Raw genomic sequence first — 14,047 nt, 5'->3', positions numbered from 1 at the left:
TAAGGGAGTGGGGCGTGTGGCCGATGATTTCACCGGGGGATGGTCTGGTTGTTCCTCGAGTCACGTAGGCCGGGCACCAGGGCTGAAGTGGAATAGTCCATTTAGCTTAGGAACCTTCCTAACGGAGTGAAATGACCCGGAAGTCCCTCAGTGGCAGCCATGATAAGTGCCGTTCGAATTCTCTAGAATGATAGGAAAGGAGGTTTCAAACTTCCTTTATAACCTCCTTTAGCTTAGGAACCACTGGACCTCCCTTGCCGTCAACAGTCGGCCGTTCAAGGAAACAAACGATTATTACGGAGAAGTTATATCATGAAAGTTTGTTTGAACGTTCATCAGTATTATAATCAAAAAGAGAAATATGAACATTAGTTTTTACTGAAATTATCAAATAAAGTCAACATTTCACTGAGCTTTGTGGGGTTCGTTCAACTTTTAAAAGATTTGCATTTTCCCTGTTACTGTACGATGGGCGCTGTAAGTGAAGAAAGTGGGGGATGTTGACTTATCAGGCGCCCGCCACTCATAGCCAAAGTGCGAGCGAGCGTCCGAGCGAGCAAGAGAGAGGGCACCATTGGTACCGCGGATTGTTGTTGGATTGAGGCTGATAACTAGCTCAGTGAGGTAAAGGACTCTTGAGTGTTTGGATCAGGGGTGCAGTGGCGGTTCTACGGGGTGGCACTGGGTGGCAGCTGCCACATCAGAAAAATGCCTTTCCACCCTAGTTGCCACCCCAGTTGGCAGCTTTGTTTTGAAAGAAAAGTTGTGGCTCATCGGACATTTATGAGAGAAAATCTCTAATGTCCGAGTGCAAGTGAATGCAGCACAAGATGCGAGTTGTAACCCCTCCCCCGGCCCATATGATTGGCGGCGGGGGGCGCAAAACGAGAAGCATTTCGTATCCAAGCAGACGGAAGGAATGAGGTATTTGCGGTCTACAATGACAGAGAAGAGACTGTCAGTGTGGCTGTACTCAGCATTGAATCAAAACGCACCATAGATTTAAAATCTTAATACGTTTGTGAGGCGTTTTGCTGAACAAGATGGTAATCGCCGCATTCAGCTGTTATAGGCATGCCAACTTGATGCTCTGCTCACGGATGACTTGATGAGCATACAAAACTGTTAAGATGATGACCTTATGTGTGTAAATATATTTTTTCTTTGTGGGGGTGTGCCCCCAAAAAACTGTTTCAAGTCCTGATAAAGTAAAATAAGACGGTGTGTAAAACTTCACTGCCCAGAGTAAAAAAAGTAACCACTTTCATTGAACTAGGCCAGTAGGTAAGGGCTTTCCACTAGATAATAACTTACTACAGCAATGTATATGTTTTAGCTGAATATACGTTTTTTAACCCTAACTGATGCAGTTAGTCACTTCTTTAATGTTTGTTCTTTCTGATGTAAAGTCAAGGTTGTAACTGTTTCCAATGAAGTCGTGGGGCGCTGAACTGTTCTTTTGATTCTTTTCATTTATGATAGTAATTACTTGTCTTTCAAATTTGAAGGAGGGTGAGCAAGCATCTTGAGGAACATTCATCATTAACTCCTCCAAAAAATATAGTTTATTTAATAATAACACTGAATATGTGAATCATAACAGTGATTGACAGCTGATAGGAATAATATGATTGTTAATAGTATCATATTAATTTAGACAAACATCGACGAGACAGTTAATTAATGTACTTATTGCAGCAGTCTGCATAGATTTGGTACCCCCAGTGGCATTTTTATACTGTATGTAGCCTACAAAATTGGTGGGGCACAAAAAACGTAGATGTCTATATATAAGCTTCTGCAGTGAGGTTCATGGCTGGTGAGGTACTGGCACTGACTCTTCAGGTTTACAAATATTATATTTTGACCTAAATCAAAATATAATATTATTTTCAAAAGCTTTTTTAGTCTGATGCTTCGATTACTTTTAAACACACAGTTCAACAAAAAGATACCCAACAAATGTAATTTTATCATTTAAATATTGAATTGTTCTCTCTTAGTAAGATCCCATTTTCAATAAAATTGCTGTCTTATCTTGACTTGAAGATGAAGTCCATTTGCCTATCCTTCTGGACAAAAATCTCGATAAAGTTTTTGTAAAAGTCCTCCTTATCTTCTTGTAGTTTCAAAAGTCGAATCATAAGTCTAATCGATAGATTTATGATCGATGGATTTATGATTAGAAAATTATAAAAGTAGGGTAGACATGTGGATATTATCCGGCTGAACAAAACGTGCATTTAACTGGTAGGCCTACGTTTCCCACAGATCTAATTTCTAGCTATTTTCTAAAATCCTATGGAGAAATCTCATTGCTTTTTTGTGGAGGGAAGCCATGCGCAGCTTACTTCCGGGTTTTAGGACGCACCTCTCTCGTCTCCTCTTCACACACTTTTCGCGGCACAAATACTTAAAGCCAATCAGCTCTGAACTATGTGAGATGACGTATGGTGGGGATGGCCCCTATGGTCATTATTTTTTTGCCACACACATTAAATTGAAAAATACTCTGAGCATGCGCAGTGTAGTTTTTACAGTCACCATTCACTTAGACACGGGAGGGGCATGATCGGGTTTTGTCCCACATGGCTCTAAACAGCTCAATAGGCACACACTGTAGACACTAATTAGAAGAACACAGACTAAAACAGCAATATACAGACGAATCAGTCTTTTTTTGCATTTCTTTGCATTTTTTTGTAATCATTATTTGTAATACTTTCTGCTGACACTAGGTGGGGCTGCCCCTAATGACCAGTCACCACAGGGTACCCCTGCTGGTCTAAGAGTCAAACTCATTCAGTTATTGTTCAGTTAAAATTCATTCAATTATGTCTGCCATCTTATATATTTATATGCAAGGCTTTACTGATGTGCCACAATAATGTCACCTAATGTTATTCAGTTAAAATATAAATATTGTGGCTTTCCAAGTTAACATTAATTGATATGACTGCGATTAAATCAGCATATACTTCTGCCAGGGGATGCCACCCCTGAAATTCTCATGCCACCCTCTTGCCACCCCATGAATATTTTTCTAGATCCGCCAATGCAGGGGTGGGCAAACTTTTTTGCTCGGGGGCCACTATGAGTTTTAAAATGTGTCAGACGGGCTGGGCCAGTAGCAGATCGGTGAAAACATATTTAGCTGTCCACTCCTCATTAAACACTCAATGGCCGTTTCTCAATATTGAGTATACCTGCTGCAGAGCCACTATTTCAAGTATGCTACGTCATCGAGTGGCGCCGAATGCTGGGCATTTAACATGCATTTAAACAGTCCTTCGGCGCCACTTGATGACGTGATATACTTGAAATAGTGGCTCTGCAGCAGGTTTACTCGACATTGAGAAACGGCCAATGTCGACTTTTCTTTTCTTTGGTCCACTCATTGTTACAGATGCAGGTTCAAAGGTGAATTACGTTCAAAGGTGAATTATTGCATCATCGTTTGCGTCATGAAGTAACCATTTACGTGCCTTTTTATGACCCACACAGCGTTTAACGTCCCTGATTTCCTCCGCAACACCGCTCACAACAACATCAATAGAGGACTGCATCGGGTCGTTTTTAACCACACAAAGCCAGATTAAATTAAAGGGCGACTTCTCCAACCTAATACTTTTCTCCAGAGTGCCGTGGTGCATTGTTTACTAATGTGTTTCAGCGGCATTTGTAAGAAATTGAAATCAATGTTTATAAGGCGTAATTTAGATTAAATATACTGTAAACTTAAAACTGTTTTATTCTGAAAATTATTCATTTCCGGTTAGCATTAGCATGTGGCTAATGTTATTGCTGAATATTAAATGAATGTACAGTTTTATTTTTGAAAAGCTATATTGAAGGACAACCTCGTTGTTTACATGACGTCCCTTCCGGTGTTACATGACGTTACTTCCAGTTTCACGTTATCAATGATTACAGCCGTTAAAATGCATTAAAAAAAAAGTCATGAATGAGAATATGAGGAGAAAAGGCGTGTGGAGTTATACAACAAACACACCACGTCTAAATCCTCTTATTTACGCGATATCAGTCACAGAAGAACGAAGGGGAGGATGACCCGCCCATCGTCGCAGCAGCCAATGAAAGGAGGAGCCAGGAATCGCATATACAGATGCTGCACGGAGAATCAGTCTCTCTACTTCCTTCCTCCATGAGGGTTTTCTTTTACGACCTCATAGTCATGGCCAGGTCCAGGGAAGGGGCAAACACAGCCCAATTGATCCAAGTGGGGATTGCGGTTAATTGGAAGAAGAGCAGTCCCATACCTCACCAGCAGGTGGAGTATCTGGGGATTTCGCTGGATGCAGGCAGACTACGTGCCATCCTGTCAGAGAGCAGACAGTCATCCCTGCTTCGGGCAGTTTGCAGACAGCGACAGGGGGCAACGGTGACAGCTTTGACCATCATGCAGACTCTGGGTCTCATGGTGGCTGCTCACCTTGTGGTACCGCTGGCGTTACTGCATATGCGTCGCCTGCAGAGACGGTTTGCCGGCCTTCGTTTAGATCCCAAGAGGCACAAACGACATCTGGTGACCACACCCCCCCCCCTCAGTGGAAGGCAACCTCCAATACTGAGGGTCCCCAAAGCATCTGCGGAGGGAACTCCACTGAGGCGGGTGACCTCCTACATCACGGTGTTCACAGATGCATCCGTGACAGGATGGGGGGGGACCTGCCTAGAGAGAGCTATAGGTGGTGGCTGGCCTCTGACAGAAACTCGGCACAGCAACTTTCTAGAGCTTCTGGCAGTAGCACTGCAAACCCTTACTACAGGGCAAACATGTGCTGGTGAGGAGCGACAACCAACGGGCAGGACGGAGTCAGCCCCGGTGCCTTGTTTAGCGCAGCGGAGAACCTGTGGTTATGGGGCTCAGAGAATGTTTTTATTTCTAAAGGCCCCCCATATTCCAGGACTGGAGAACAGGGGGACCGGCCTCATGTCAAGAGGCGGGCCCCTGCCAGACGAATGGTGGTTCTCCCTGATGATGCACTTATGTTTTCCCATGCTCCTTAGGGACCCGGAAAACATGGTGTACAGTAAGCCCCATGCAGGGCTGGAGGGCTCTCCCAGCCTGCCTATGGGCAGGCTCCTTATGGACTTGGGGAACGTAGTGCGCAGTGTATAGTCACTTGCGCTGGCACCTGCAGGGTGGAGCTATGGGCCTATTAAGACCAATTAGGCCCATAGCTAATAGCCAAGTAAGCTGCGGCCCGACTTCTCCTCGGTCACAACCGGATGACGGGGAGTGGGGGTGCGGTGGCTGTTAACCAAAGGCCAGTCAGGGGCAGTGTGGCGGATCGATGTTGTTGGACGACAGGGCGTTTATCCATCCAGCCTGTGTGAGATATAACGTGGGGTTACGTATTGTAACCCTAGTTATATAAGCACAGGCGGAGCCCTCTACCTAGTGGCCCTGTCTTTCCTATGCCGCTCGCTGAAGAGGGTGTAGGATGACAGTCAGGAGGCGTAGCTGCCTTATATACTGCGGGCCTGTGCGCGCATTCAGGTAGGCTTGCCCCGATGGGCCGGCTAGGTGTATGCAACTTCAGTGTGTGAATGCTCGCATATCATGGATGAGAGTAGTACCCATAGAGTCCAGTAGAGGGCTCCGCCTGTGCTTATATAACTAGGGTTACAATACGTAACCCCCCGTTTTTCCCCATCAGCCATCAGTGCCAGGCGGGAACTGTAGGCTAGGGAAGCCTTCCCAAATATTTTTTTCACTGCATCCTGTTTAAATTAAAATATAATGTATAATGTTGGTGTCTTTGACATTAGCGCTGCTATGCAGCCACCAGTGCCCAGTACTACGAAACCAGTTCAACGGACCCTGGATATGTTTGAGTTATCTTAACTAACCCTAACAAACGAGATCTCTCTAAGCGGTCCTACGACGCTGGTTATCAACTCGGTAAATCAACCCAGGATTTCTCTTTCCATCTGAGAGCGTGTTCACGTGAAAGGGGCGGGGTTAGCAACATTTGACCAATCACAAACATGGACAAGCTTAATGACAGCACAGTGTCATACTTCATTAATGAAAAGTAAACTATATGAGACAAATATGAAGAAGTTACACTTTAAACATCCATGACTTAAACACATAATCCAGGATACAAGCCACATAGTTGTACATGCAAGGTGAATACAGAACAGCTGGTAAAACAATAAATAAACTACCAAGTGTTTGAATGCGTATTAACAGTTTATGATATCACTGCACAAGTGGATCTGACTTTAATTACATTTGAGTTGAGTGTTTCGTCAACTGACTGTGTTGCTTAAAATAATACTTATGCATACAGTATGTGACAATGTAAGTGTTGCACGGCCAGATACGGCTCGAGAAGCTGACTCAGATAAGGAAATATATGATATAGCCTATTATGATATTATATGATCGATTATGTGATATGAATGATAGGTGCGACACGTCAGCGTCTTCCCTGCATACGGCACTTTAAACTGTATTTCCTTTATCCTGAAATATGACTTTATAGCTTTAAACTCCGCACACTGAGCTCTGATTGGTCAGCAGGCTGTGCTTTCACTGAGTTGATCTCTGGTCTCAGCGCCAGGTAAAATAAGTTATTTAGCCTTCCCAAACCTCACGCGCCGCCTATGACCAGAAGGCTCCGTTATCATGGAGTTAGTTAAAGTGAAGGATGATCACTGGTACAGCAGAAGACCTAGGGACATGGCCTCACACACACATGTACACAGACACACTAACTTGATGTATGAAATACCTCTGAAAGGCATCATACATTAGCCGGCGAGAATGTGTCTGGAAGCTCTGGGTTCCTATTAATTTACTACTGTGTGGAGTTCAAGTTCAGTTATCTGAGGACACATGAATGTGCCAACAAGTCCTCCAACTCATACGACCAAATAGGTCGATTGTTCAGCAGCTTATTACGACCTATAGTCACGTTAAAAGTTAAAGTTAAGCAGGCACCTCAAGTGGTCATGTAAGAAACAACAATTTGCGACAATTGCAAACGCTTTGGAGGGTCATATATTCACAAATAACCATCTCTGGAAAATCCTAAATTGTAGAATAGTTTGGCCATTAAAATGCTTTTTGATTAGATTTCTAGCGAGAAGTGCATATTGTACTTTTAGAATCCACGTCCAGTGGATGTGTAGGATCTACAGTTGAATAGATATTATGAATATTATTTGAGGTCTCACCAGGAGAACGTGTATGTCTTTGGGTGGCTGTGGCTCAGTGGATAGTGTGCTGAACTTTGAATCAGAGGATAGCAAGTTCAAGTCCCTCTGCAGTCAGCATGTCGTTGTGTCCCTGGGCGAGACACTTCACCCCAAAGTGCTCCTGTGGCAGTGGTGTAGTCCAGGGTATACGCAGGTATACGGCGTATACCCACTTATTTTTCAGACAGCATGGCGTATACCCACTTCTCAATCACCGCTGGTGCGCATTATTTAGTAGTGGCTGAATGTCATTTCATAGTACTGTGAAGACTCATGACACAAACCTACTCTGCCTCATATTGGCTAACTCTATGCCTTCGCTGGTTAGATTGGTCAGGTTTTCAGCGCGAGAACTGATTAAAAACCAATCAGAGGCAGAGTAGGGCGGGTCTTAATAAGGGAAAAAAACTGCATATAGACAAATGTTAATTTACTTTCAACTATTTGCCATTACAAAAATTGTATGAACTGTTAAAATGAAGCGAGCCATTCAGACTAAAATTTCCTTTTACAATAAACGTCCTTGTGGAACTACATCGGCCAGCAGCTCAGCTACAGATAGTGAGGCTAGAACACCGGAGCTGTTAGCTGATAGCCCTGTTATCATCAGCCCTGACATCAGCCCAACACCTGCGCTCCCTCCGTCCCCCTCATCTGTTGAAGAGGATGCTGACAGGGAAGGAGATGAAGACGACAATAACGGTGGGTCTCACTTCTATATTTTAAGATTTTTGTAACAAATCGTAGCTAGTGTTAGAAATTAAAATCAATGTTTTAATGGGGAAATGTAGTTTAAACATGCCGTCAGTTTTAATGCTCTTTTATACTGAAAAACCAGAAATTCTTGTGCACAAGCAGTTAAGCTTTTATTCTGAAAATCCTTCATCTACGGTTAGCATTTAGCATGTGGCTAATATACGATTTCCTAAAGAGGTGAATTTAGTAGCGAAATGATATAGAGTGGTGCAAACCGAAGCCTACTGACTTAACACTACATCTATAGATGTCGAGATACTACCATGCTGAATATTAAATGAAGGTACAGTTTATTTGAATACATTATTGTTTACAGACGAGAGTAGCATGTGACAACATCCGGAATGACCGGAAACCAAACGAGCCGAGAATTATTGTTTAGAGTATTGATTACAGCGTTTAGAATGTGTTAAATGAAAAGTGATGAAAGAGAATATGAGGAGAAACGGCGTGTTAAGCATATATTGAATGTGAAAAGAACCTATCCTCTGTTTAAATGCAATAACGGACATTGGAGACGAGGTGAGCCGGCTGGCTGGGAGTAGCCAGCAGAGGATATATAACAGCACCGGAGGAGAGATCCATTCTCTTCTCTTCCCTATCGAGGAGCGGATCACAGCTGTTTGTCTGACTGAACAATATCATGCTTGTGACCAACCCGCGCCTTTTTAAATTAAAGTACCCAATTGAACTTTCACAGAGACTCCATTTAGTCTCCTTTTAAAGCTTCTCTCCTGGACGGGAGAATAACGAACACAGTTAACACTAGGTAGTCATATATACTAACATAAAAGTAGTAATAGCATTATTTTCGTTAATAGTTGGTTTCAACTTTTAAATTTAGTATTTCTGATTCTAGTGGCGCTAGTTAGCTATTATAGCTTCATGGCAATGAGCACAGCACACCTTAGTGAGACAGAAAGACATTTGGAAAATACATCCATTATTTGCTGCAATCCATATTTATTACTCTGAACTTTATTGTGTCCCTTATGCTAAGTGTCTGCCCCAACTTTATTTTCCCGACATTTACATTTATCTTGTACACACAATCCATCCCCATACACCAGAGATAGCCTGAAGGCTTTTCAAGAGCATAGCTAGGTACCACGCAATCTGAAGAACGTTAGCGCTTAGCTAACGTTAGCTAACATAATGCTAAGATCATCGTGTGTTTGGTGACGTGACACAGCTATCTGCTTAATTGTAACATTAGCTGTGGCAACTGAAGATTAGTGTTTTGGATTGTCAGCGTTTTCCTGTCAAATGGAGATAAAAAATTAGCTAGCTAGCACTAGCAGCTACATAATTTGAGGTCAAATGTAGCTAGTGCTAATTTATAGGAGACTGCACAATCTGAGGGTAGATGTTGGCTGCCAGTGGTCTCTTCTAATTAAAGACAGCCATTTATCCCGCCGATCTACCTCTTTTAGGATTGAATAAAGTCTTATATCTGTGTTACTTTGGCGACTGTTGTTTCAGCCAACAGCTTAAAAATAGCAAGGGCATTTTGACCTTGTGCGACGCACAGCCAGATTCGGGCATAGCGACGCTACGTGGAATCCACGAATTTGGATACATTATGAAAACGGGTACTTTTATTTTGAAGGCAGGATGCGGTAGGAAGTAAAAGACGTATATGACGGTAAAAGTTTAAAAGTGCGTCTTCCTCACGAAAGGAAACGTGCTGTTGTTTACCAAGGACCTGGTTGAAAAGGGCACAAGGTTTGTCTGTGTTTAGGTCTAATTTGTGTGCAACATTGAGTCACGTCATAACGCCTTTTCTTAGAAGAGTTTTCACACTTTGTATTGACACAGCCATGGATAAAGCTACAGCTAGGCCCTGTGTAATTGACTATTTGACTATTTGGGGGCTAAAATGAAAAAATCTAATAATGCAGATTATGAAGGTGACAACTTTACACTTTTGAATAGGTTATGGTCATTGTTCCCCTTTTATAGCCTATAATTCAATCACTTTTGTTGTTCTTCCCTTAGACATCAATAATGACTGGCCTGACCTGTGGACTGTCAATCAAAAAGAGGATTTTAAATCCAAGAACCCCTGGTTGGGATCCAAAAACAAAAAACTTGGTAAGTTTAGGTATCTTGTTAGTTTAGGTAGCTTCTGAAACAGTGGACACACATTAATATTGTGTGCGTGTGTGTGTCCTTTTATGTATATGGGAAAAATAGACCATGCACACATACAGCTGTGGATACAGTAGTTACATTGTATGTTTTTGCTTCACAGGATGTCTGGTTTGTAGCAGTGTGAACTCCATTGGGATCAACAAGGAGCAAGGTGTATCACTCTCAAGAGAATGGATGAACTTTGAAATTCAAGTGTCTTCTCAGGGAAGTAGAGAAACAAGTCTGTCAGTCTTGAGAAATAAGATCAGGAAACATGCTTTGTCCAAGGCACACTCTCAGGCTGTGAAGGTGGCAGAACAACAAAAAGAATCGGCCATTGAGAATGCAGTGGAGGTTATGACTGAGCCCTACAAGAAGGAAACTGATGCTGTGTTCCGAACAGCCTACCATTTGGCCAAAAAGAACAGACCCTTTTCTGACCATGAGAGCCTCATTGAGCTGCAGGAACTGAATGGTGTTAAGATGGGCTCAATACTTCATTCACGTTACAGTGCAACACAAATCATACAACATGTTGCCAGTGAGATGCAGAGCAAAATTGTGAGTAACATAATAGCATCATCCACGAAGTTAGCTGTCCTTATTGACGAGGCCTCTTCTTTAAGTCACAAACCTGTCATGACAGTTTCTGTAAAAGCGTCAATTGAAGGAGCAAGCCCTGAGTTCATTTTCCTTGATCTAGTTGAATTAGACAATCAGAGAGCAGATGGCATAGAACAGGCTTTACTCACCTGTTTAATGAAGGCTGGCTTTACAGAAGAGTGGCTTCTTGAAAACTGGGTAACATTTGTGTCTGATGGAGCCAGTGTCATGCTAGGAAAGAAGTCAGGAGTAGCAACCAGGTTGACCTCGAGATTCCCAAGGCTCTTTGTGTTGCACTGTATGAACCATAGGCTGGAACTAGCTGTGTCAAATGCTGTTGATGAGGTGACGGGTGTCAACCACTTTAAAATATTTATGCAGAAGCTATATTCACTTTATAGTATGTCGAACAAAAATGAGCGTGAACTCAAAGATGCAGCAGCTGAAGTAGGCTCACAACTTCTTCGCATTGGCAGAGTTTTAGATGTACGCTGGGTGGACAGTAGCTTTCGTACTGTTCGTGCTGTGTGGACATCCCTGGGAGGTCTTGTGCAGCACTTTAAGAATGCGTCTTCCGATGAGATGAGGTCCACCAAAGAGAAACAAATGTACAGAGGTTTATTATACCGTCTTCAAAGTCCTGAATTTATCTGTGACCTTGGGCTCATGTATGACACTCTCCATGAACTAAGTGTCCTGTCACTGGAGCTTCAAGCTCATTCTATAACTCTCCTCAGAGCAGAGCATCTGCTGAAACGCTCAATCAGAGTGATACAGTCTTTCAAAGAGAGTCCAGGTGAAAAATACTGTGAGGCTTTAGAGGCAAAAGAGGCTGGGGAGTATCGCTCTATAGCTCTAGTAGGAAATGCAAAGCTGAAGTCAATCAATCCAGGCCAGTTCTTACAAAGCCTTGTGAACAATCTTGAGCAACGCTTGTCTTTCGAAGATGCGGTCATCAAGGACTTCAGCATCCTTGATCAGAGTAAATGGCCATCAAGCCCCAGCATTCGCCATGGTGAAGACCAGGTTAAGCGACTGTGCAAGCGATTTCACTTGTGCACAGACCAAGCACTGAATGGGATGCGAGACCTACTGGAAGAGCCCAATAGTGAGCCCAAGGACCTAAAACCACTCATGAACTGTATGAAGACATTCCCTGTCAGCACAGCAGAGTGTGAGAGGAACTTTAGCCTTATGAACAATATAAGCTCAGACAAAAGGGCTGTACTACTGATCTCAAACATATCAAACTTGATGATGATTAATATCAACGGCCCCCCTACTTCTATGTTTGATCCTCAAAAGTATATGAGGACCTGGTTGAAGAGACACCGTGCTGCCACTTCTATGCGTTCAAGGCAATGCGGTGTGAAAACTCCTGCAGAAAGCAAGTCTGTCTGGAAAATACTGTAATATGAGCACTTACTTAGAAACCCAGCACTGGGTTGAGAGAATCACTTTGGTTTTCATGGATATGTTGTAAAATGTATATATTTTTGTTCATTGTTAACTATATATTGTTGTTTTGTAACATATCGTTTTGAATTTATTGTTGAATTATTTGAATGATGATATTCAATATTTGTGGTGATATTTATTTATATATATGGTGATATTTATCTATATTGCCAAAAGTATTGGGTCACCTGCCTTGATGTGCATATGAACTTAAGTGACATCCCATTCTTAATCCATAGGGTTTCATATGACGTCGGTCCACCCTTTGCATCTATAACAGCTTCAACTCTTATGGGAAGGCTTTCCACCAGGTTTAGGAGTGTGTTTATGGAAATATTTGACCATTCTTCCAGAAGCGGCAACTGAAGTTGGATGAAGAGACTGGCTTTCAGGCTGTGCTCCTAATTCATCCCAAGGGTGTTCTATTGGTTTGAGGTCAGGACTCTGTGCAGGCCAGTCAAGTTCATCCACACCAAACTCTGTCATCCATGTCTTTATGGACCTTGCTTTGTGCACTGGTGCACGGTCATGTTGGAACATGAAGGGGCCATTCCCAAACTGTTTTCAAAGTTGGGAGTATGGAATTGTCCAAAATCTCTTGGTTAAATTACCTCACAAATGCGCTTCTGGAAGAATGGTCAAAAATTCCCATAAACACACTCCTAAACCTTGTGGAACGCTCTGCTTATTTATATAACAAATAATTCACTCATGAGAAGGAACGACAGATGTCCCGTAATGTAGTGGAGTAAAAGTAAGATATTTTACTTTGAAATGTAGTGGAGTAAAAGTAAAAAGTCCCCCAAAATGGAAATACTTAAGTAAAGTACAGATACTTCAAAAAAGTACTTAAGTACAGTAACGAATTACATTTACTTCGTTACTGTCCACCACTGTGTGTAAGTAATACTGAGTAACTATACTGGGTTAATATTTTTGGGGTGAACTAAATAGAGTATGTCACTATAAAACAGGGCGATAATCCTTTGCACTATGGGCTGCTTAAAAAAAATTGCAAAACTAAGAGTATACCCACTTCTCCAGGGACCACTACACCACTGTCCTGTGGGGATTGTCCACAGTACTGTAAGTCGCTTTGGATAAAAGCGACTAACAAATTACATGTAATGTCTTTCCCCCTATGTAAAGTTAGCGTTAACCTTCACCGGGTGAAAACAGTATTTCCGGTCTCGACATTTTCATAATAAAACCGTATTCCCCTCACTGTCAAATGATTTCACAGTGATATCTGCAGTACTCATCCACTAAAACACATCAGTTTATCCTTGTTAATTACACAACATTAATTGGTTTAAATTGTGTATTGCTTTTGTGTTTTTCCCATATATGTTTCCCTTTAGATTCTGAAGGACACATTTCTTTTTTCAGAGGTTTTGATAGGCTAAAAAACATCTAACTACCCATAATCCTCAGCTATCGTTGAAGCTCGGTGTTTGGATGTTTTAGCCGCAATACAGGTTGGGATATGGTGTTTATGCGATGTGAAATCCGAAAACATTTATAAAAAATAAAATAATACTTTATTCAGAGTGTGCTTTCTTTTTTCTTTGAAAATCATCACATAACTGCATTGTAATACACGGTTCGGCTGCATTAAATATTACACATCTGCCGTAGTTCTTTATTTATAGAGCCCTGATTAGAAGACCTTTGGACAAACTGGAAGAACTGCCACCGAAACTGAATATGTGACGTGTATCATAAATACAGTATATCAGCAATTAAACAACATCTTCAATTTCTCTTCACACAATACGTCACCTTGCAGTATCAATAGTAATTCGGCTGACTTTTATATTTGATCCAATTGATAGATAGGCTATATTTACACCATAACGGTGCA

At 42.0% G+C, this 14,047-nt stretch overlaps 1 protein-coding gene across 1 annotated transcript; it reads left to right on the top strand.

Moving 5' to 3' along the window:
* Positions 1 to 7,709: 7,709 nt before the first annotated feature.
* Positions 7,710 to 12,195, top strand: LOC307022091 (E3 SUMO-protein ligase KIAA1586-like; the record flags this gene model as incomplete). Its single annotated transcript, XM_079654664.1, has 3 exons — positions 7,710 to 7,935; positions 9,988 to 10,083; positions 10,244 to 12,195. 3 exons carry the CDS (start codon positions 7,710 to 7,712, stop codon positions 12,136 to 12,138), a joined length of 2,217 nt encoding a protein of 738 aa, XP_079510790.1. The 3' UTR covers positions 12,139 to 12,195.
* Positions 12,196 to 14,047: the final 1,852 nt, after the last annotated feature.

This window comes from Notothenia rossii, assembly GCF_949606895.1.
Source record: "Notothenia rossii genome assembly, chromosome: 10".
NCBI classification, from domain to species: Eukaryota; Metazoa; Chordata; class Actinopteri; order Perciformes; family Nototheniidae; genus Notothenia; species Notothenia rossii.
This window is presented reverse-complemented; position numbering and strand designations above follow the sequence as displayed.